General features: G+C 48.6%; 1 protein-coding gene across 1 annotated transcript in view; it reads left to right on the forward strand.

Annotated features, from left to right (window-relative positions):
- ADARB2 (adenosine deaminase RNA specific B2 (inactive)) overlaps positions 1-24,229 on the forward strand; it is a 124,510-nt gene that overhangs the window by 91,327 nt on the left and 8,954 nt on the right. Inside the window, exons 6-7 of the mRNA XM_087823846.1 lie at positions 5,436-5,604; positions 21,070-21,251. Coding sequence (XP_087679972.1) covers positions 5,436-5,604; positions 21,070-21,251 — 351 coding nt within the window. The remainder of the gene's footprint in view (positions 1-5,435; positions 5,605-21,069; positions 21,252-24,229) is intronic.

The following is a 24,229-nucleotide window of genomic DNA, read 5'->3' on the forward strand; positions in this document are numbered from 1 at the left end:
CTCTCTCTCAAAAATCAATAAAAACATATCCTTGGGTGAAGATTTAAAGAAGGTGCTGGAAAATGATGTTTTGTCCTATATGTTTTTTATTTTATTTTATTTTTGAGTTCTATGTGTATTTAAGCTATTTCTCTAGCACTCAGATAGGATGCTGGTCCAGAAAAACACGTTCTACTTTTTGTGAATTTTCCTCAAGCCCACTGCTTTCTCCTTTGGAGAGGGCTGGGCAGAATCCTCTATAAACAGATTCCAAATGATGTTTTCATTACTGCCTCAGTCCACTCGGGCTGCTAGAGCAGAACACCACAGAGCGGGGGCTTATAACAGCAGACTTCCATCTCACAGTCTGCAGGCTGGGAGTCCCAAGATCATGGCACCAGCAGACTCAGTATCTGGTGAGGACCCTCTTCCTGGTTCGTAAATGTCATCTTCTTGCAGCATGGGAGGGGTTAGGGGGCTCTCTGGGATCTCTTTATAAGGACACTAATCCCATTGGGCAACCCTACCTTCATGACCTCATCTGAACAAATTACCTCCCCAAGATCCCACCTCCTAATACCAGCTCACTGGGGGTTAGGGATTCAACATGAGAATTGGAGGAACACAAACATTTGGTCCATACAACACCCCATGGACAGTAAATGGGAAAACCAAGTCTAACTGAGACTCAAGGGGATGGAATCCACTAAGTATCAGGGACATTTCAAGGCACTGCCCCGGGTGAGGGGCTGGGTGAGCCTGGGCTGAGCTGTGGACGAGGCCCTGCCTCCGAGGAGGGAGTTCCACAGCCACAGCCTGCGGGAGTCACACAGGGTGTTCCTTCCCCACCTGCCTTCTCAGAAAGAGAAAGAGAGGGAAACAGCACAAAGTAGTTCATTTTTCTTAAAAGGCTCATCAGACCAGGTCTACATGATCCCAGCCCTCCCCCCCCAAAAAAAAAAAAAACTGAAATGTGTCCAGTTAGCTCCTGGAATTGTCCCTCCATTTTCACTTGAGAGGTTTGGCATCATAAAGACCCAGACAAGGGGCCCTCAGTTTCTCTGGGGAGGTCCTGCAGACATGTGGGGCCAGCCTTAATTCATGCAGCTTCCTCCCAGCAGGAGCCCCAGTCACGCCTGAGCCCTGCCAGTCTCTGCAGAGGGACAGTTCTAGCTCATTGGGCTCCCACTTCTGCACTTTGGGCACCCACTGTGGCCTCCCCAGCCTTGACTCCAATTTGCAAAGACAGGGGTTTAGAAAAACAAAATAGATGCACCCTGGGGTTTGATTCCAGGCACAGATGTCTTTTACTTCGTGGTGCTTTTAAGAAGTGTCAGGTGCTGGTAAGAGAGGGAAGAGAAATAAAGCATTTCCCTCACATTTTGTCCACAGATATGCCAGGCAAAAATGAGGTGCTGTACCCGAGTTATTGAGGCTGGCAGTTCTCCCAGTGCATCTAACTGGGGACGCTGAGGATGGGGCCCTTGGCCAGCTTGTCCTGCAGACTGTTGCCAGGAGCCCTGCATCACCTTTCCTTACGCATTCAGGAAGGATTGCAAACCCAAATTCCTGTTTGGAAGGGGAAGACCACCTGGAAAGTTTCTAAAAATACAGGTTCCTGCTGGCTGCACTTTGCCCAGGATTCTGGTACATTTGGGATGATGGGGTTCCAGGATCTGTACTTTCAAAATTTCCCTAGTGATTCTGAGGATAAAGATCATCCATATTTTGAGCTACCGGATTTGAAACCCCTGACCTGTCCCCCACCCCAACTGGGCGTGTAGTTCCTGCCGGTGTGGTGTGAAAATCTGTGTGCTCAGGGCATCCGCTGGGATCTCTGCAAGGGCCAGGCAGACATGGAAGCAGGCAGGGCTTTTACTGGTGGGAACAGAGCAGCTCCAGCCACAGGCTCTGCATGCAGGGGTCTTGATCTTACCCCCTCAGAGCAACTAGCTGGCGGACACCGGACCCCAGAGGATGATTCTGCTTCCTGAGTGGCTCTGGGAGACCTGGGCCAGACCCAAGGCAGTTCTGATAAGAACCTGGACTGACCAAAGTCATGAAAAGCTCTGTGGCTGAGCTGTTGTAGGACAACTATCTTCCTCCCTCTAACTCACCAATATTCTTAATTCAAAATCCTCTCTCTTGGCCTGTCCTTAAATAGACTGGTAAACTCAGTCAGTTCTTTCTGCTATTTCCCAAGAATTTAACAGCTTAGTGAAATTCTCCAACCTGCCTCACATAAGATGCCGTGAGGAAGAGCATGGTTATGCCATATCATACAACCGTGTGCTAAATGTCTAGTATGTCCTATTCCACTTTTTGTACATCAAGGCAGTTCAAGAGATAAGCCCCAAATCCCATAGGAAGTCAGGGACCCTCAGATGCACTCCCTGAAGTCCCTGTCTTTAGATTTGCCTACTAAGTTACAGAAACATGCAATATGTGCCTGTGCATCATAGGATCAATGAATTTAAATAGCCTAATAGTTCACCATCACTATCTTCATCAGGTAAGACAGAGGACATCCATGCGACCACGGGACAAATACTATACATGTTATTAAACAGTAGAGTGCTTCACAGGTATACTTTCTGGGATCTGCCTCTTAAAGGTGACGTGAAAATTAAAAGTTTATTTGGTGTTTAAAAGCATTTTCTTCCTTTCTTATGCCTGTTTTCCCATTTCTGGCTCCCTTTCTCTCCCCTATTTCCTTGCAGCAGCCATGTGTCACTCTTTAGCTAGGTCTTGGCTCCTAGGTGGACTTCTCCAACTTCCATTTATCTCCATCTCCTATTGATTCTCTCCTAAAAATAAAAGTCACCTGACAATTTCCTAAAGTGTATTGCCGCCCTCACCTTATCGTGACATCAGTCTCCAAAGGTAAGGGCTTAGAATAATAAAGACCATAATGGAGAATCTGGTAACTTGGACCGTTAGAATTAGATTAGAATATACTCTTGGATTTGGGTGTGTAGGTATGTGCACACAGCAGGCAGGATTTCCACGTTTCACCCACCGCCGTCGGGCACACCATAAGCCCACTCCAGGTTATTTAAGTTCCGTTCCTGCAGTTTCTGGTTCACTTGGCATTTTGTTCTGCTTGGAGTAGCATCTTCAATTCCCCCCTGCCTCTCACAATTAAGCACAAAAGAGCAGAGGAAATGGGCTCTACAAGATCATCGATCAGAGCTCCCGGGACTGATCCCGCTCATCAAGGAGCTGCTGGAGAAGGCACCCTGAGATTTTACACCTCCAAAAATAAACACTTCTCAGGAGCCTCTCCTGCACCTGACTCTTCAGAAAACATTAATATACCTGAAAACTTTGGGGTAGCTCCTAGAAACCAGTTGTTAAGTCAATCCAGGCCCCCCTGTTGTCATGGCATTACTGACTGTAGGGTCTACTTCATGGGAAATTAGTTGTGCAGAAGCGATGAGTAAGAATTGAGAAAAGCCTGCAATATAATAGGCAACTTTCAAGGTGTGGAAAATGGCACAGTAGTGGAAGCATTGAGAGAGTGATACGAATACTACAATCACCAGAAAGAGAGGGACAGCAAGTTCCATATTCCCTGAGAAAACACCCCCACATGGAAGAGTCCAGGCTCTACCATGGGGTATGCTGGCCCCCCACTCTCTCCATGCTGCTGGCCATAGGAAGCTGTGAGAATGCCCCCTTCTGGACAGTGTAAAAAGTTAGGTCAAACCAAAGATTGTCTCAAGTGTTTTCAAGAGATATAAACTATTTTATGTTCAATTTATCATCATCACTATCATCATCTTTGTCATGATCGCCATAACCATCATCATCATCACCATTACCATCACCGTCATCAGCATCAGCATCACCATCACATATCATTATCACCACTACCACCATCACCATCATTACTATCATCAGCATCGTCACCATCACCATCATCGTCGCTGTCATGACTTGTAGTGCCATTTAAAGCAGCAAAGAGGAGATTTGTGTTCTACTGGGGGAGGGCTGGGTGTTCCTTAGCTGTGCCCACCCAGGCTCAGTCCCTCACCTTGGTTCTTCCTTCTGTGGGTGACTCACAGACGTGTCCAAGTTGGATCTCATCAAGGACTCAGTTGGTAGCAGGATCCAAAAGCAATCTGAAACCTATTGAAAGTTTACTTTTCTTGGGAGGTTGGCAATCTTTCTTCCCAAGACATGGCCTTTGGGTGCCATGGATAAGTAGTAAGAGAACTTTAGTTCTTAGTAACAGTGAGAAAACATATCGGAAGTTACTTTGAGATCTGTAAGAGAAAGTGCCCGCATAAACCCGCACGTTGTTTATTATTTGATGCCTTCAGTAAGGGTAAATGAGAGAGAAATCCCATCTCCACAACTTCCAAAAGAAAAATTGAAGCTTTTTTAAAAGAGCATCTAGTATCCATCCATGTCATCATAAGTAAGTAAATGTTGAAATCACTGTACTATTTTATATATAATTTGTATGCAAAGCAGTTAACCAACTCTATATTACCATATAATCTGGACTTAATATACAGAACTTTTTTAAAGAAAGAAAAAATAAATATAATCTTCCCCTTGTTCATGCTAGTTCTCCAAATAACTGTGGAGCGCACAGTGTGTGTGTGTGTGTGTGTGTGTGTGTGTGTGTGTGTGTGTGTAGAGGGTTCTGGAAAGGAAAGGAGAAAGAACTCAGGACACATGCATTAGGGACCCACAAGGACCCATCTGTAGGGTCCATCACATCATTTCTGAACACAGCGGAGAGCCTGCCTCACACAGCCCAGCCCTTCAGTAAAAACCTGCACTGTGTCCTATCTCAATTCGCCCCCGCAGCCTAGGAGGTAGGCACCATTATTACCCCAATTTTAATATGAAATAATTGTCACCATGGTTTTAAGCAACTTCCCCAATGTTATGCAGCTAGGAAACTACAGAGCCAAGATTAAAGTCCAGACCAGGGTGGGCAGACGACAGCCCTCAGGGCAAATTCCACCCAGCACCCCTTCTATGTGGCCCTTGAACTAAGCATGGTTTTACATTTTTAGATGCTGAAAGGGTGATAAGAATAATACTTCATGATGTGTGAAAATGACGGAACTCAACCCTCAGGGTCGATAGTGAGCGGGAACACAGCCCCTGGCTGTGCTGCTCTGTGCTGCGGGGCAGAGCTGAGCAATTCTGGCCAAATGGCCACAGAGCCTCACACACTTGCTGTCGGGCCCTTTGCCAGGAGGTGGCTGAGCCCTTCTAGAAGTGGTGCTCTGGAGCCCAGCTCTTCACTCGTCACTATTGGAGAGAAGAAATTCCTCCCCGCCCTGGCCCTGACTTACACCTCCCTGTCCTAGCACATTGGCAGTGGCCCTTGAGATGTTTCTGGGTGCACTCCTCCCCACTTTTCCAAGCTGGGAGCCTACGTGTCTCAGGGCACCTGGTCCCAGCCACCTCTCACGCCACCTCTTATCTCCTAGTGACCAGCAGCAAACACATCGTCAGGAAGTTCCGCGGGCACCTGCGCACGAAGATTGAGTCCGGGGAGGGGACTGTGCCTGTCCGGGGCCCCAGCTCAGTGCAGACCTGGGACGGCATCCTGCTGGGTGAGCAGCTCATCACCATGTCCTGCACAGACAAGATCGCCAGGTAACAGCCCCTCTGGCAGCCTGAGTGACACCGGGCACAGGGAGCACCCCCAGGTGAGGGCCTGTCCCTCCCTCACAAACCACACTCTTTCGTGTGTTCATGGCTGGGGTGCCCTAAACAAGTATATGCCTGGCAAGTCCAAGCTGCCGCTTGGACAAAGGTCACACAAGGCTGGTGCGGGTCCCTGTCTGACCGGCTGGGCACCCCCAGGCTCACGGGAGGATCGGAAGGCAAGTCAGGCTGTCCACTCTGCCCACCTGTGCTCACACCTCTCAGGGCTACCTGCCCCGCCCCGAGGCACTCAGCCCCACCTTCACACACACACACACACACACACACACACACAGCGCTCGCGGGCCACCCTGTACCTCACAGCGGGGGAATGCCCTCTCAGGTTCTGAACTTCCCTGAAGTCAGACAAACGTTCGAGAAAATGTGTGCACCTGTGCGGTCAGCTGGGCAGGCCCCCACGCCATGAGGTGGTCTCCTTTTAGAAGGTGTCCTCAAAAGGCCCCGCCTGGAGGCTCTCCAGGGAATCTCAGCCCAGCCGTCAGGGAGAGAGGCCCTTCCTTATAGAAAAGGCATCCGGCGGCCCTGAAGGTGTCCTGTCCTCAGGAGATGCTCCTCGATCTCCATGGATAGAAACTTCCAGGAGCGGGCAGCCACTCCTCGCCCTCCTTCCTGGGCCCCCAGGCTAGCCATGCCCACCAGAGGCACTTCTGGGACTTGCTGTGGAAAATAGGCCAGGCGCCCTGGGAGGAGGAAGGGCCCCTGGGAAGAGTCAGATGCCCCTGACAGCCACCCCCAGAGGTAATAGCAGTGAAGTGATGGCGAAAGACCTGGGTAAGAGTAAATCGGAACTTCTTTTGGAAACTCGGGTAGACTCACTGTTCTGTCATCTATCAACCAAGTGAAAACAGTGTGTTCTCATCGAATGTGGTCCCAATTCCAGCCATGTTGCTCTTGAGATGCTCTACGTGGAACGTTCTGGGGTCAAAACTCAGGAGATGAGAAAGCCGGTCTCATGTTTAGGGAGAGTGAGGTGGAGGAGGGACGCCAAGGCAGCATCTCAACCCCCTACCCGAGGAAAACGGGGGGCAGGGTAAGGGTGGCAGGGTGCACACAGCACCCAGGCCACGGGCACGGTCCCAAACATCGCTCCAGCACATGGACACCCTTGAGGTGGGACTGTCTGCCCTGTTGTCACTCAAACAGCACCTTACGCAGTCCTGGCACATCCCACTGTCCGAAAACGTTTGCTGAGGGTTTGCGTGGCTTCTTTACCTGTCCTAACTCAACGTATCATCCACTGGCCGCCTTTCTCCTGGGAAGCAGAGAGCAGAGCGGTCAGAGGTGGCAGGCAGGGTAAGGGGTCGCTCCGTGGATTCAGGGGCCCAGGGAAGCCCAGGACCCCCCAGGTGGCCTCACAGGCTCCGGGGGGAAGGCGAGAGCCCCAGGTGCTGCAGACCCTGCAGGGGGCCCCGCCTTCTCAGGGCTCAGCTCCTGAGAACAGGGGGATCCAAATTCTCAGAGGAATTACCAAGTTGCGGCGGGAGAAATAGGGCCATTTGCGTCCCAGGTTGGTCACACCTGGCCCAGCAGAGACAGCAGGAGGCCTAATAAATAAACAAATCAAATGATCCTGCATCAAAGGGAACAACAGCCACTGTCATCCACCAGCTCGTCTTTCAGAAAGATGTATCCCCTACTTTGTGATATTTTTACCTGTTCATGAGGCAGGAAAAAGGGCCGATTTTCACCTTACCCGAAATTCTCTTGGTGCCCTAAGATCACGCTGGGTTCTAAATTAGCTCTCTGACTCCCTAGAAAACGAAGTGAATTAATGCTGCAAAATTGAAATTTTGATGTCTCTGGGATCTTAAACGTCAATAAGCAGCAAGTTAAGCGCAGCTCCAAAACCCACATTACATTTGTTGTCACTGGTCTGTCGATGGTGATGCAGCTGCTCAAAGTCAGGTTCTGCTCTTTCTAATAAAATCTATTTAATAAAATCTACTGGAAAAACAAAGTTCAAATTGCATCCCCTCCAGGAGTTTTCAAACAGTGTCCTGGATGGAGAAAGACTAGAATGCTTTTGAGGAACAGTACACGAGCAGGGACGCTGTGACCTCCCTGCTGGGGGACGGCTCTCCCTGAATGGATCCAGGAATTCACCCACAAGCGCCAGGTAGATTCGAGAGCTCTTGGGGAGTCTCTCACCCACCTAGTCCTGGCCCCCAAGTCTGGTGGCGACACCACCGAGGGGCCTGGTGAGGTGGGAGGAGCCCTGGAGGAAGTGTCTGCACCAAGTTCCCTCTCTCCCTCACTCAGTCCCCTTAGAGGCCACCCACGCCCTCCTGCTTTCTTTTCATTTGTTTTCTCCCTCAGCTTTTTCTTTCCCCTTTCTCTGCCCTTCCTTCTTGGTGTGTGTCTCTTTCTGCTGTCTGTGTCTCTCTCTGTCTGTCTCTGTATTTATCTCTGTCAATCTGTCTCTGTCCCACTATCTCTCTCTCTGTGTATCTGTCTCAATATTCTCTGTCTCTCTGTCTCTGTCTCTGTATCTTACTCTCTGTCTCTCTATCTGTCTTTGTCTCTGTCCTTCTATCTCTGTCTCTATCAATCTCTCTCTGTCTCTGCCTATTTCTGACTCTGTCTCAGTCTCTGTCTCTCTATTCTCTGTCTCTCTCCATCTCTCTCTCTCTCTGTCTCTGTCTCTCCCTCCCCCCATTTCTTCCCCGGACAGGCCACCACCTCCGCCCCTCTCGCACTTTGCGCTCACACCACCGTCCCCGCACCTCCCCAGGACCTTTCCCTGCGCAGGCTCCATCCGCACCTGCTGACCCTATGGGAATTCCTCGTACCCAGCACTGGCCACTCCTGCGCCTGAAGGGCTCATTTGTGTCTCAGTAAGGTGCATGCGTGGCTCTGTAATAACACTTGTTGGTGATGAGGAGGAGGAGGGGCGATGATGACGATGAGGGCGAAGAAGAAAAATGCCACCAGGGCACAGTGGTCCTGCGTGCGCCAGGCCGGGGCAGCTGGCAGCCTCGCCTTTGGCATGGCGGTGTCTGCGCATCCACCAGAATCAGATCCGACACACGGTGAGGGCATCAGCCCTGAGGCACGAGCTATTTTAGAGCGGGGCCACCGTGGCCACTTTTGAGCGGCAGCATATGTTATGCTAATGAGTCAGACCATAAGCATCTGTGGCGTGCATTATTTGTGCACAGGCTTCGCAAAGAAGCCATCTGACTCTGCGTTCATCTGGTCTCTGTCCTGCGCAGAAACCAAAATTAAACCTAGGGTTCAGGTGATGTTCCAAATAAAAGACCCTCTGTACACAAATGCAGATGAAATATTCCAACTCAACAAGCAGAGGTAGGAGGACACAAAGGTGTGGACGTCACTGTCCCTCCTTCCAGAGCCTATATAATGGTGGCAGGACATACTTGGCTATGAAACCTACAAACCAGGGTGCACTGTACCCGGCACGGGGCATGCTGGAGCCAACCCGGCCCACCAGAGCAGGTTATTTTAAGGCATTTTTGAAAAGCAATTGTTAAATACAACCATTATTAAAAATTAAACTACATAAACTTGGAAATAAATGTAAATAAAGGCACTACATGCTCAAAACTCACCACTTTCCTAACTATTTCACTACATTTTACTATTACTTTTGCTCTTGGGGTTATTAACACCCACTGTATCTATCCGCAGGGTGAGATGTGTGCGACTGCTCATCTCAACCCAAATATGCGCTGGGTGACATCATGCTGGTCACTTGAAATTGGCCGCAGAGATGGTATTTATACCATGGAAACTGGCAAAACCTACAAATCAGTGCCTTTTTTTTTTTTTTTTTTAAGAGCCAACTGTTGCCAGCCTACCACTGAATGCCAGTGTCATGAGAGGTCTTAAACCTGTGTGCACAGAGTCTGGAAATAACGTTTTTGAGGTTGGCTCTGCCATCTGTCCTCTCTCCCAGGAGACAATGAATTCACAGATCGGGGGTCCAGACTCGGTGTGTGTGAGGGCAGAAGATGGGGGGACAGTGGCACTAGACAGACAGGACCCCTTTAACTCACAGACTTGAGAAACCAGCCGTGGCCTCTCAGGGATCATGTCCAGGGCAGGTAAATAGCCTACGTCCTACCTCTGTGGGGAAACAGAAACCACAATGAAAACCCGCCCCAGCTCTCCCCCAGCTTCACGCAGACATCCATCTAACCTCCCACTCCCTGCCTTCGGGCTCCGTCCAGGCCTCTTGCTTCTCTGGGGCCTCCTCTGTCATGCGCCTCGACCTGAAGCCGACCGTGTGCCATCACATCAGCTCGTCTTTCTCATCTGAAAAAGTAAATCCTGAAGCCCAACCTGCTCCTCAAACTGCAGCTGCGGACTTTCTTTCTAACCCGATCTCCCGAGAGTGCTTCCCATGCTCACCGCCTCTCCGTAAGCATCTGGCCTCAGTCTGCACGGCCGGGCAGCCACGGTCACCGAGATCAATAAGGGGGCCGCTGTCCTCCTAGTCCCCTAGGACATGTCGCTCCTGCCAATTCCCCGCCTGGGAAGGGCCCCAGTGCCCGAGCACCGAGAGGCTCAGGATTCCACTCAGCACTGAGTAGTTTACCCTCCCCCCTGAGTCCGGGCCCTCCTCCCCCTGGGAGTGTCTCCTTCCAAGAGATTTCCCTGTCACACGTCCCATCGGCATCCTGCACACACAGGCACAGTGAATGCTGACCAAGGAAACGCCCAACAGTGCGCAGAGGACTCGGGAACAGGTGGACTTAAAAAAGCTGTCCTGACATGTGGCCATGATGACATTTAACCCCCTCAGCTGTGTCAGCGACACTCTGTCAAACGGTGGAGGAGCCGGGTGCTGGCAGGGGCCGACCGCTCACGGCTGTCCTTGTTGCTGACGTGACACCAGCCATCGAGAGCACAACTCAGCTATTAGTGAGTGTGCGGGATCGAGGACTGTATCGGTCACTGAGCGTGAGTACCAGGGAAGACAGAGGCCGCTTCTGGCTTTCAATGGCACCATCTGATTGAGGCACCGAACACTGTACCCCTCCCGCGACACAAGCGCTGTACGGATGGCCAGCGCTAGGAAATGCTGGATGAAGGAAACCTCCCCTTGTCGGAACGGCTGCAGTGTGAGATGCTGATGGTGTAGCAGGACAGACCCCACCTGGACGCCGAAACTGCGACCCTCCCAGTGCCCCGCGCAGGCGGCTTTGGATAGGTAAAAACAGTGTCTTCTGCCAACACCCTTCTCAGTTGCCAAAGCTAAGAAGTTATGTGTGCTCCCCACAAATATTAGGGACATATCTACAACCAACGAGAATTACTGACTTTCTTTCCCAGGAAATATCCAAGCTCCTTACCCCACATGCTGCCTGGAGCCCACAGCCATAAATATTTAATGAGTTAGACATGTCTCCTGTAACACATGCAGTTTTATTTCAGCAGCCAGGAAAGAGAAGTGTTAGGCTGCCTGCCTTCAGCACCTATCTCATGTGACATTGATGTATTAAAATGAAAGGAAATGAATAAAACCATGTCTTTAATTCAGGCAGAGAAGGTGCATCCACTATGCAGACCTGTAGTCCTCTTTGCAAACCCCCTTTGACGTCAGTGAAAAACAAACTGGAGCTGCTTATATCAGAAGAGCTAACAGCCAACACAGCTCTGTTATTTCCCACCTACAGATCAAAAGTAATGCACAGGTCTCACCATTTGGATCAATAACTCTTAAGTAATAATATAAATTACGCCACAACAGGCATTCTTCTGAGTACGGAATTCCATGAATAACAATTGATATCATTTTACAATGTCAGTAGTAAGACAGGTTAACAGTAAAACATGTTATAGAGACCCTGAAATTTCTACAGTGGTTTAAATGAGCCATAAAACATTGTGGAGAAACTTCCTAGAGTTCCATCAATAGGATAATTTCTCCCATTTCCTTCCATATCATCTAATGTTTCCAGTTATCCTCCCCTTGCCCCTCTCTGCACTGACTCTCGGATGCTCTCTATCACCCACACAACAGTCCTGAGTCTTTGGGGAAGCAAGTGTGACAGAAGGGACAGGCTTCACTGATGGGGCTCATCTCTGTCCCCATTCTTCATCAAGGTTAGGGCCCTGTTGGAAAGAAGGCCAATCCCCCGAGCATCAGTTCACAGCGCTTTTTCACTAGACCTTATTTACATTCCTCTGGGAGTCACTTAAAGAACTAACCTCTCTCCGTCACAAGTAAGAGGGTCAGCCCACGTGAGCAAATGGGAGACTCTTGCACACACCCTCTGTCCATAGGCAATTCCCCCACCCCCACCCCCTCGTTCAGGAAAATCCTGAGCTGCCACTGGACCTATTCCCCCTGATCCACCTGAAATGCCTCCTTGGCCACCCACCCCTCCCAGGGATCAAGATTCAGCAGCACGTGGAGGCATTCTGCTCAAAAGGGCAGGACCCCATCCTGTGAAGCCTCTCAAGGCCCCATACGCCTCTGCACAGAGAACCTCACTGATTACGCATCGTTGGCCCCAAAGGACTGCTTCCACCTGATAAAACTCTCCTCTTCTGTAGCTGTTCGCCTGGTTTACATCTTGTCCCCCTAGTAGATGACACTCTGAGGGAGACAGTGCGAGTCCTATGCACACCTCTGCCCTCCCCAAGGTTCTGGAACACACTGCAGGGTCTGGGCAGGTGTTCAAGACATGACACTTACATAACCATCCTGAGACATAAGGGACATTTCAGGGACAGAGGATGCAGTTTACAGACCAGCCTGGAAGCAATGGATGAAGTCCAGCCCTGTAACCTGACAAGTGCAAACACGAGAGGCTTCCCATCGCTGAATGTGAAGGTCGGAGCACCTCCGGAAGGTGGGCCTGCCCCTGTCCATTGCCTATGCCAATCGGAACAGCCGATGGAAGACAGGGATGAAATGTCCTGCTCTGCAGACGAAGGAACGTGAAAGGCTGGCCCTGCACCCCAGTCTGGAGGTGCATGGCCTGCTCCTGGCAGAAGGACTGTGAGGCTCCCTTTTGTGGACATACCTGTATCTCCAGGGCTGTGAGTACTCACAGAAAGGGAGAGTAGAGCTTCTGTGGTCTGGGACAGTAGAAGGGTGACACCGGGCCACATCGGAGAGTGAAAAGAAATCACACAGGTTGAGCACTCCCTAGGCGCCCGACCCAGGATGCCCTGAATGTGGGTAGAGGCTGCACCTGCAGATGCAGATTTTACACATTGTTTTCAGTTTCTCTAAGTCCAGTACTCAGGGTGACTCTCCAAGGTGAAGAGGGTCCCTGCTGTTACGTTAATGTCATTGTTGTTCAACTCATTTCAAAGACATGGGACTTGAGGCCGGGGAGAACTTATGTGATATGCCAGGTGTTTCAACCAGTTGGCACAGCAAATGATGCTCAATTTCTTGAAGGCCTTAGTCAGAAAGCAGGCAGGTCCCCAGGCTTCCTGAGCTATGTCATGCTCAGCTCATTTGGAAGCAATGCCTGGGACATCACTATGCAGTGGGAGGTGGGAGCCCAAACACCCAACACTGCACCCAACACTGCAAATCAGATGCAAATATAACATTCTGAGCTGAAGCCAGAGCTCTTTCTCTCCCTTTGATGGGAAAAACACCCCAGAGTCTTGAAGTGGGATACACCAGCTAAGTTTTTCGTCCTTTAAAAATAATTGTGATATTGAACATAACAGAAAACAAAATCTAATTTCTTTTCTTTTGAACAGAATCATTGAAATTACCAAGAAAATTCTTAGGCCATGAAAGTCTGTTGATAGTGAAATAACTTCTCCTTTCCAGATTTTTGGTCAAAAAGAAATTTAGGTAAAACCCTGGAGCTAAATACCACTTTGAAGGTAAAAGTCAATTCAAGTGCTCTAAGTGGGGAGAATGATCTTTGAACTGGCTTTGTGCCACCAACAAAATAAGACCACAAGGTCCCCATGGCCACAGACAGCCCTCCATGCCCCTGAAGCTGATCCAGGGGGAAGGGGAACGATGACAGCCTTATTAGGAGACCAACTCATCACCACTGGACAACCAGCTTGAAGCAGGCGGCATCACCGATGTGGAGGGCCCCCCGTTAAAAAGTAAAACACAATAAGGAAAAATTAGAAAAAGATGAAAATTAGAAAGTAAACAATTAACCAGTATCCCAATAGTGACAGAAAATAGCGGTGAGCTTTAACAATATTTGCATTAATCTTTTTTCCTAAATGCACATTTTTTCCTGTTTTCAGGATTTTGCTGCTTTATAGCAGTTTGCTCACAAGCCGTTACTTAATTCTACGATCAAGGCTCCTTTTAAAATAATGAGCACCTTGGTGCATATAACACTGTGGTTAATATTGTGTCACATACTGTGTCTAAATTATTATGTATGACATGGTGTCTAATGTGTCCATAACACTGTGTAATACATTGTGTATCATATTGCAGCTATAACATTGTGTGTTACCCTGTAGCTCATTACCGTCAACACAGTTTCCTGTGACTGGATACCTGGGATGTTCCCAAGTGATTGCTCCTTTAAGTAACGTTTCCATATCTTTGTACAAAAGCTTTTCCCCAAATCTCCACATACACACTTGGGACATACTCCCCACAGTGGAATATGGAGCCCATGGTAGAAGGTAAACCATAGGTCATCAGAAACGAGAGATCAGGGGAAGATCACCTGATGGACCACAGTAGGTGTGCTGGGCTGCATGGTGGCCCCCAAAAGATATGTCCACGTGCTCAGGCCCAGAACCTGTAGCTAGGACCTTACATACAAGGTGCTACTAAGTTAAGAACGGTGAGAGGAGGTGCTTACACTAGGTAATTCAGGTGAGCTCTCAACACAACTGTACGTACCTTGTAAGAGAGGCAGAGGGCGTCTGGGGACAGACACACAGGGAGAAGGCCATGTGGAGTTGGAGGCAGAGACCGGAGAGATGCATCTACAAGCCGAGGGACACGAAGGACGGCCACAGCCCTGATGGCACCTTGATTTCAGCCTGATGGCCTCCAGGACTGTGAGACAATAAATGTCCATTGTTTGCAACGGCAGCCCTAGGCGAGAGATATTATTACTCACTTAGCCCACGTCATTTAATCTTTGGAACATCATAGAGCAAGAAAAAGTCATAATAAAATCTATTCCTAAAATGCCACCATTAACATCAAGTGGTGAAAAATGGAACAAAACTACAGAAAATGGGCTGTGTCATCATGTCAATGAAAATTGGCCTTCAAAACTACACACTGGGGTAGATGACACACCAAAGTAACGGTAGTCCCGCTGTCCTTCAGCTAGAAAGGGCACAACTGACCAAGTCCCACGTCTTCATGTGACAAGAACACAGATGACAACAAACGTCACGGTCACGGCCATGTCCAGAGGATGCCGTCTGTTTTTCTGGCTGCGAGAGATGACCTGCGCTCTTGCTAACAGGCAAAGACCAGGCTCCTGGAGAATGGGGGAACCCAGGGAGGCGTTTCTGGCTTTTGTCTCGAGGAATCAAAAATTGAGCGGCATATAAAAATCTAAACCTTCTGGAACTAATGTTCCTTCAGACATGGTTTCTAATTTTAAGTACCTGAGCTTGATTATTGATCGCAATGGGTCTTTAAATGAGCAGATTAAAACTTTCTCCATAAAAATGAACTGTAAAAATTACAGCTGCTCTCTGGGGATGACGGCACTGTCTGGCTTCTGAACTTAGATTTCAGGCTGGGAAAAACAAGTTTCTCCCGACGGCACGGACTGCCACTCACCATCCTCTCAAGGTGAGTCTTCCTCCTCTCTGCCACCGGCCCACCAGGGAGGCCCTCACACTTGATTTACTGGCAGTCACCTTGTCTTTAAAATGTTACCAGCTCTCCTGAAATCAGACGAGATTGTTCATTTTTCCAATCTCAAAGTGCAGGTCCTTAAAAAAAAAAAACAAAAAAAACCTGTCCTTCCCAAACACCCAGCCCCAGATTTCCACAGCTTGTTTAACCTGCCTGTTAACTCCTTTATTACCAAAGACTGTGTGGTAACCTCATAGCCTTTAAGTCAAGCCTTACACTATCCCTAGTGATGAAAGTAGTGAGTGATAAGTTCGGTAATGTTGATCCAATGTAAAGTAGTAGCGACAATTCACAATGCTCCGTATCTGCTACCTGTCACCGTGTCACACCACGGTGAAGCAGGCCCCAGCCTGGGGCAACAGCCCACTGCCTGCCACCCACCGCCCACCACCCACTGGGACCCAGCAAAGGCTCCGTTTCTGCAGAATGGAAGCTAGAAATCTAGTTCGTCAAGGGAGAGACAACACGAATGTTAACAGGAAGCAAGGGTGGCCTAAATGACGATGTAAGAGAGCGCACAGCCAGGTCACAGGTGCCATGATGCCAGCCGGACACGGTGGGACTGAGATGCTGAGGCCACAGGGAAGGAGAAGCGCCGTGCATGTGAGCCCGTGTGGCACGCACATAGGTCAGAGCCTTTCACGGCTCCCTGGTTCACAAAGAAATAAAAAGGCATCTCTTAGGGTTTGTCCCCAGGGATCAAGAGGCCAAGGCAGCACCTCTGAGGACGGGTTGAGGGCCCAGGGCCCTGAAGCAGCGGGAACAGGCGGCGAAGGTCCCCTGGGACCCTTCCCCAGACCACACGCTCAGCCACGGGAGAGGCTCTCTCCCCTCAGCACGGTCACCATCATCGCCACCCCCAGAACACCTCACCCCATGCAGGAGGCTGGGATGAGGTGGACCTGACAGGACCTGGGAACAAGAGGCACAGCTGAGAACCATGTAGACACAAGCAGCGCTGTTGGTCCTCGAGGATGTTCACACGTTACCAGTGTGTGGGGAGCAGACTAGGCCAGAGAGGTCATGTCAAGAGAAAGGACATTTTTCAGGTAGGATTTAGAGAAGAGAAATGAGACAGTGTGTGAAGTGGAAGTCCGTCATCTCATCCAAAAATGACCTGGAGTGGCACAACATTGTCCTGACCCCAGCTGACCCCCTGCAGAATAACCTGTTTCCTGGGTACCCATCCTCCCACTTCCACTGTCAGCACCAGCATTCACCCAAAGACTGAACCGTTCGGGTGGCTTTTACCACCATGACATAGATCAACTTCCTGAGGAGTTCCTGGGAGCCACAGATCAACTCAGAAAACGTAACAGGCTCCACACCAGTTATCTGCTCTGTAATAAACCACCCCGAAGCTTAGTGGCCTGAAAGAGGTCACTCGTTTGGCTGCAAACCTTCACAGCGCACTCTCGTGGCTGGCATGTCGGGGTTGACCGGCAGCTGGGGTTCCCTTCATGGACTGCTGGGGTTCCTGCACAGCACAGCGGCAAGGACCCAAGAGGAGGTGATGGTGGAGGTGACAGCTGGGTGAGGGCTGGGTGACACACACGTGGTTCCTGTGGCAATAGCAACACCCTCACTTGGCCGGCTCATGGCCTACGAAGGGAGTGAGGAGGGAGACAGCAGGGTGGCAGTTTGGAGAGAAGAGCAGTCCGGCCGAGAAAGGAGGTGCAGCTGAGAGGTCAGGGGCGGAGCAGGGGCACCTGGGAGCGTGGTGACTCACGCCCTCACGTCCGGCGGCTGAGGTCAGTCATATCTCTATTCTTTCTATGGAGGTTCCATAATTTACCTAACCGTTCCCTACTAAGAGGCAGCTCCATTATTTCCAATTTTGTTGTTGTTTGGTTTTGTTTAGTTTGCTTTCCCATTGCAAACAATCCTCTCGTGGCCCTGTACACATATCCTGGCCTTTTATGCAGAGTATAAGCCTGGGGTGACTTCCTAGCAGTGAAATTATAGGGTGAAAGGGTCACTGCTCTTCCCTTTGGCTTAGAAAGGCCCAAGGGAAGATCTCAGGAGACTGGAAACGGGATGGGCCATTTGTGCAGAAATGCCTCTGACTCGGCATTGTTACCTGTCTTGGTCAAAGAAATGAGGGGAGAAATTGTGAGATTGGGGGTGGAGAGGATGGGAGGGAGAAAGTGTTAAGCCCTAGACAAGAGTCTTCTCAATGAGAGATGTCGTTTGGTGGAGACTGTTGCTTAATGGAGATGTTATGTTACTGCTCTGACCACCTGACCAGTCCTGAGAGCATCAGAATCACCTGCCAGGCCCGCCCCAGAGTTGGAGGACCTGCTGTAGACTTAGAGGAGCAGAAAGTGGTCAAGGGAAGCACAGCTGACTTCTGTCAAGAACTGGTTCCACCTAATTTTTTTTACTCTGAAACCTATGCTGGGCCCTTCTCTGCAGTTCTCAGCCCTGGCTCCCATTTGAATCGCCTGGGGGCACTGAAAACACTGGCCCACACTGCACCCTGGGCCAACCCTATCAGAGTCTTAGGGGGACCCAGCACCAGGAGATTCCCCAAGGTCCCCAGATGAGCCCAGCATGCACCAAAGTTAGAAACTACTGTTGTGAGGCAGTGTTGCTGGATGTGGGATCCCTATCACATTCACTCGAGTTTATTTCTGGGGTTTCCATTCAGTCCATTGATCTATGTGCCTGTTCTTATGCCAGGTTAAATATATATTTTTGATGGTACTTGAATGATGTACCACAGGCTTCACTGTAACTTTGGAGAGTTACATCTCCTGTCTGGGCCACGTCAAGTGGTAAAAGCAAAAGGCAGGAACAGCAGCCACCCAAAGCATGCACCCGTAACCACTGCCCTGTCTGCATCCCAGGCGCAAATGGGTAGTGACTGTCTGAAGGAGGACCCCTCCCTGAGATGGTTTCCACCTACCCTCGGAGCCAAGGTTGGAATGAAATGAAAGGATTGCTTGCTTCTCTTGGTTAAAGAAAGGCAGCCTTCTCCCAAGACCTCTCCCCACTTACCTTTGGTATTTCGGTGATTGACAAACAGACAAAAATATATTTATTTAGGGATTATCTATAGTGAAAACTAGACATGGGATTTTTTTTCTCTGTCAACATTGCAGTAATATCTGCTGTTTGAACAAAAGGAGAGGTATTTTTCCATTCAATCCTGAATGCTGAAAATTCTGTTTATATTCAGGGAGACATTTGGTTTTATTGGTCCTGTTAGCCGAATAACTTTAAACTCCGATAGCCAGGCAAGGAGAAGGTTGATTTTCTCTTTATTGTAAAGGTTATTAGCAGGAAACCAGATATAGAAGTTGTCTTTAGATAATCCCGTAGAATCAAAACCGCTCAGGCATGTTTCAGAGTTTTGTTCAAAGTCAGTAAGCGAGTGGCCAGAAGTGCAGGGATATCTCTTCTAAAAATACTAATGTTATTGTTCAAGATGTAGCTTATTTCAAGAAGGTGCTTTCTTACCAATGGGGAAAACATCCACTTCCCTGCTTTTAATTGATAAGAAGTGTTAGAACTTCACTAACTGAGAAATAATAAGACACCCACATAGGCCTGAGCCCCAGAATCCTTCGCCATAAATGGTAACTTGTCATCATAACTATGAATCTACCACATCTCGGCCCCTCACTGCAAGAAAAGCTGATCTTATCAACACATACAAATACAAGAAAGCCTATATTGGGGTCAAAAATCAAAAACAAATACCAAGAACCTTTGTAGTGAAACAGATTTACTGTTACACGTGTTCTTTTTTTGGCTCGCATCCCTTCCCAGCCTCTTCAAATCTAAAAAAAAGGGACACAAAATGCCAAAAGGTGACTTTGTTGAAGTTTTCCTCATGTTCTGATCTGTCCTCAGTACTGCCAAGAAATTCAGGTTTCTGATTTAAGGGAAGGAACCAAATCCCATAATCACCACTCAGACACATGGGGGTCGCTCCTTCTAGAACAGCTCGGACACCACAGGCTTCTCGTGGGGATTTGGCTGAATTCACCTCCCAGAGCCCAGGATGCCACATCAGCTTGCTCTGTCCAGGTGAAGGTAAAGGTCTGTGCAGAATCGGCATGGCCAAACGAAGGGGCCCCCGATATCTGTGATAGGCTCTTGTGTCGCTTTCAGGAATGTCTTCTCCAAAACTTTCTGACGCCTACTCTTAGCAAAATTACAAATATGCAGAGGGCAAACCTTTTCCTTCCCTTCTGAGAGAAATGGTTGGACTCGCAGAAATGACCATCACGATTTTGTGTAAGTGAAGCTATGCAAATCTGATAAAGCAAATGTTTCATAAAACCAACGACTGTTTAAATTGCAGGACTAAATTGTTTGTATATAAATATTACCTTTTATATTCCATTTGAGTTTTATGTAGATGAACACATTACTTTAATGACCCGAGTTTGCGAGGGGAGAGTGGGAGGCGTGCAGTCCTCCCCGGCCAGATGGCTGCCTTTTCTTGCATGAGATTGAAAGATGCTGCTCATTCACCACGATGCTTCCGAGGCAGATTAATGTCGCCGGTTAAATTGTCTGTGTTTTTGGAATAAAATTTAAAGAGGACTTTTTTAAGCGATTGGTGTCGCAGGTTCTGGGAGCAGATTGCTCTCCAGGTAGGGCACGCCGGTCTGAGCACTCGGTAATTAATGAGAAGGGGTCTGTGTTAATTGACTGCTTCGGGAAAGGGAAAATGTAATGACTCCTTATTAATCACGAAAAGAAACGCGCGGCGCCGAGGCACCACAATGACCGCTCTAACGTGGAGAAATGTTAATTAATGAAAAGAACAATGATGTAAGAAATTAGCTGCATAATGCTCGCTGCTGATAGCAGTTGAGTTTTAAACACGTTATTTAGAGTGGAAACCAGAGAATGGCTCCTTAAGTATCAGATACGTCTAACCTTCTACCACTAAAATTTAGGAAGAAAAAAAATCTTAAAATGCCCCTGTCATCTTTGCTTGAAGAAGCAAAAACACTCAGCCAGTGCTTATTTATTTCAGAGAAAATGGGCTCACGCTTCATCTCTGATCCGGCATCTAAAACCACCCCAGAGCAAAACAAGGTCACTTATTCATGTCATTTAATCTCAACACTATCGGGTCACGCCGACTGCTGAGGATTCACGGAGGAAAGAGAGCATTTCCCCTAAACTGAAACGAATAAACTGAATTTCTGATATTTCCCAGCTAATATAAAGAAAAATGCAGATTCACTTCAGGGACTGAGTGTCTTTTATCTCTTTTAATCTAATTTTAAGTCCCTGAGAAAATATGTAGCTTCCAGTTCATCTAGCAATCCGTTTCCAGAAATGGAGGCTGTGTGTATGAAAATGCGGAGCCACGTCAAACCCTGTCCCCAGCAGTTAGGAAGCTCAGATCAGCAGCTGCATGAGGCCAAAGCTGATGGCTCCCACCAGTCCGCATGGTGGGGACAGGGACACCTCGGGAGCAGAGCAGAGGGAAGAAAGGAAGAGGTACCTTGCACGGCAGGCCCAGCTGGAGCCTGCCTGGGGGGCACCTGCAAGGCACCTGTGAGGCGGCCCCCTTGCTTCCTCACCCAGGTGGGCAGGTGCACTGACCCTCCCTCTCCCTCCAGGTGGAACGTGCTGGGGCTGCAGGGCTCCCTCCTCTGCCACTTCATCGAGCCCGTGTACCTGCACAGCATCGTCGTGGGCAGCCTGCACCACACCGGCCACCTCTGCCGGGTAATGAGCCGCAGGACCGAGGACATCGGCCAGCTGCCCGCCTCATACCGGCACAACCGGCCCCTCCTCAGCGGTAAGAGAGCTCATCCCCAAGGACACACACCCAGCAGGCTGGCACAGGCAGGCCCCAAAGGCGCCACGCTGGGCATATCTTATCCATTTTGGCTAATGGATATTTAAGACATAGCAAGCAAAATCACAGCAATCCAAAACTGTAAAAAGAAGGAAGGTCTGGATGTAAGAAGGGCCACATTTCAGAGAATGTACAACAGGATGCACCGGCATATCAGTGCACCCTGTTTTCACTTCAGCTCCAGTGTGCACAGTGCACAGTGGAAGAAAAAACGAATAATCACGCATGTGTCCAACAGGACAGCACCTTACCCATCAGCAGAAGCCTTTCTGATGGAGGGCCTGTGGGTGCGAGGCTGAGAAGGGGGGGGGCTGGCTGCCCTGGGCCGGCTGCTGGACTCAGGGGCCCCTGTGTTCTCCTCACCCACCCAATGCTCGCACGCGCTGGGGAAGCACATTTCAGAGGCAGCAGAGAAAGCCAGCAAGCTGGGCCAGAAGGACAATTCTACTCCCAGCTCCCCACACCACTGTGTCATTGAAGCTTCAGCGCCCCCACCGGGAAACAGGCATGGCCACCCAGGCCTCCTAACACAGTGGGTTGTGGGGATCAGGAGGCACATGGCCTTGGAAGTGGTCAAGTTCTACGGTCAGGAGGAAGGAGAGGTTTGGGAGGGTAGAGCCTCTACCGTGACTGCTGGCCTTCCGCATGCAGGGCAGGGAGGTCCCAGGCACTGACTGGAGCGTGTGGAAGCCTCACCTGGGCCCTGCAGGAAAACACCACGCCTCTGAGGCAGCTCCCTGGCTGCAGCAGGGGCTCTCTCTGAAGGGGCCGCTGGCACCAATCTGCAAAACCAAGCAGAGCTGCTCCAGGCAGAGAGTGGGGCTGGCGGGGCTGGCTGGGCTGTGTGGACCCGAGCAACTGGCTGGTTTACGTCTCAGACCAGATTATCTGAAGCAGCAAATAGGAAGATAGAAGACCTGTTTTTAGTGTATGGTTAAGAGTTGAGCCTAAGATGTATTCCCAAGGTTATAAAATTGTTCTAAATTATAAGTTCAGGGCAATAATAGTGCCCCATGGGGTGGTAGTGAGGACCAACAGAAATAATTCATGAAAAGCACTTTACACTAAACAAGTGTTCAGGAAATGATACCTCCCCACTCACTCCGACAATATACAGGGTGAGGCAAAAGTAGGTTTACAGTTGTTGGTATAGAAATAATACAAGAATACACTGTGGTCTGCATACTCACAACTATAAACTTACGTTTGCCCCACCCTGCAGAGACCAGCCCAAACCTACGGGCAAAGCCTGAGGGAAAGCAAGCCCTCATCACGGCTGCCGGGCACCCTGAATCTTTCAGGTGAAGAATCCTTCAGGGAAAGAGCTACCCTGAAGGTTTGCTTTGGTCTTTCTCTGTGTATTAAAAAAGATGGGAAATGGGAGAATGATTTTTTAAAAAATCTGTGCTTTGAATACTCACCTCTGTAGAAAAACGTAAAGTGAAGTGAAAACTGACTCTGGATCTTGATCTACCAGGCCGAGGGGGTGTTCTGTCTGCCCCTTCAACCTCCGTATCAGAAGACTTTTCAGATTTCATGTTTCATAAGCAACTGAATTAATTGGAGAGAAGTTTGCTACTTATTGAAACATCTGCCAACAGTAGCCCGTAAATCCTGCCCGATACCACCTCCCTGTTGCATTCCAGACCCTCCCCTTTAGGGAACAGTAGTGGGTGCAGTGGAGACCTGTTGCCGTTTATATCCACATTTTTGTGTGAGTTTGAATTTCTAAAATATTATCACACTAAGCTGTAGAATCTGATATGGGATCTCAAGCCTCTTTAATTCAGGAGAAATTTCTGAAAGTGATGATCATTAATAGTATCTTGCAAAATAACCCAGCGGGTAGAAGCAAACATTTTCTTTTATGCAGATAGTAAGCAATTTGCAATATTATCATATTGTATCATATTAAAACAAACACAGAAATATTATGGAATAGCCTACAAGTTTTTCATAAATGTTTAAGAGCTTCAAAAAAATATCTGACAGGCTCTTTTGTCCTATCTATAGTCACTAAAGGTAGACATTTAGCCTCTTGTGCCCTTGAAGGAATTTGGCAGGATGAGGGGGGGGAGGATATTATATATCTTGCTAGAAAAATTGAAAAACAATCCTAATATCTTTTCATGAAGATCAAAAAATTAGATTCAACAAAGAGCTATTTAAGGACATTTCCATAGATTAGCACTGATCTCCCTAAGCAAAAAAAAAAAAAAAAATAGAAAACCCTTGTTTCCGTTTTCTGGGGAGTTCTTTTTAAAGTATTTGTATATTAGTTAAGTTTAATTTAATTTCCACCATGAGTTCAAGGAATTGTTTCACAAAAGAACTAAACATCCAACTTAATTGCATTGCTCTTGAGAATTTTCCCATTTAAGGAAAATACTTTTGTTGTCAATACATTTCATTTATCCAAACATTAAGAAGTTGGTCAACATAAGCCAGGCACTCATTTAATCATTCAGCAAATATGTATTGACCCTTACAATGTGCCAGCAACAATTCTGCCCTGAGAATAGAGCAGGGAACAAGATGGTAAAAATCAATACCCCGGGGTGATTACATCCCAGTGGGGAAGACAAACAAACTATAAATGCTTTATAGAAAAATAATGCAAAGAAGAGATTAAAAAGTGACCCTCACTCTAATCAGAGGGTCGGAAAAGATCTGCGAGAGTGACATCTGAGCAAAGTCCTGGAGGACGAGAGAAGGAATATCTGGGAGGGACAAAAAGAGATGGGGATGGAGGGCAGAACCAGAAGAGGAGCTTCAGGGGCTCAGAAAACAGGTGGGGTTGCAGCTGCAGGTAGTGGAGTAAATCAGTCAGTCTGAACCCTACCCGAGCAGACCCTCGGGGACTCACAGGACAGCTTAAAAATCACCTCTATTCTTGAATTTTAGATTAAGATGATCCT

This window comes from Miniopterus natalensis, chromosome 1 (assembly GCF_054644295.1).
Source record: "Miniopterus natalensis isolate mMinNat1 chromosome 1, mMinNat1.hap1, whole genome shotgun sequence".
Lineage (NCBI taxonomy): Eukaryota > Metazoa > Chordata > Mammalia > Chiroptera > Miniopteridae > Miniopterus > Miniopterus natalensis.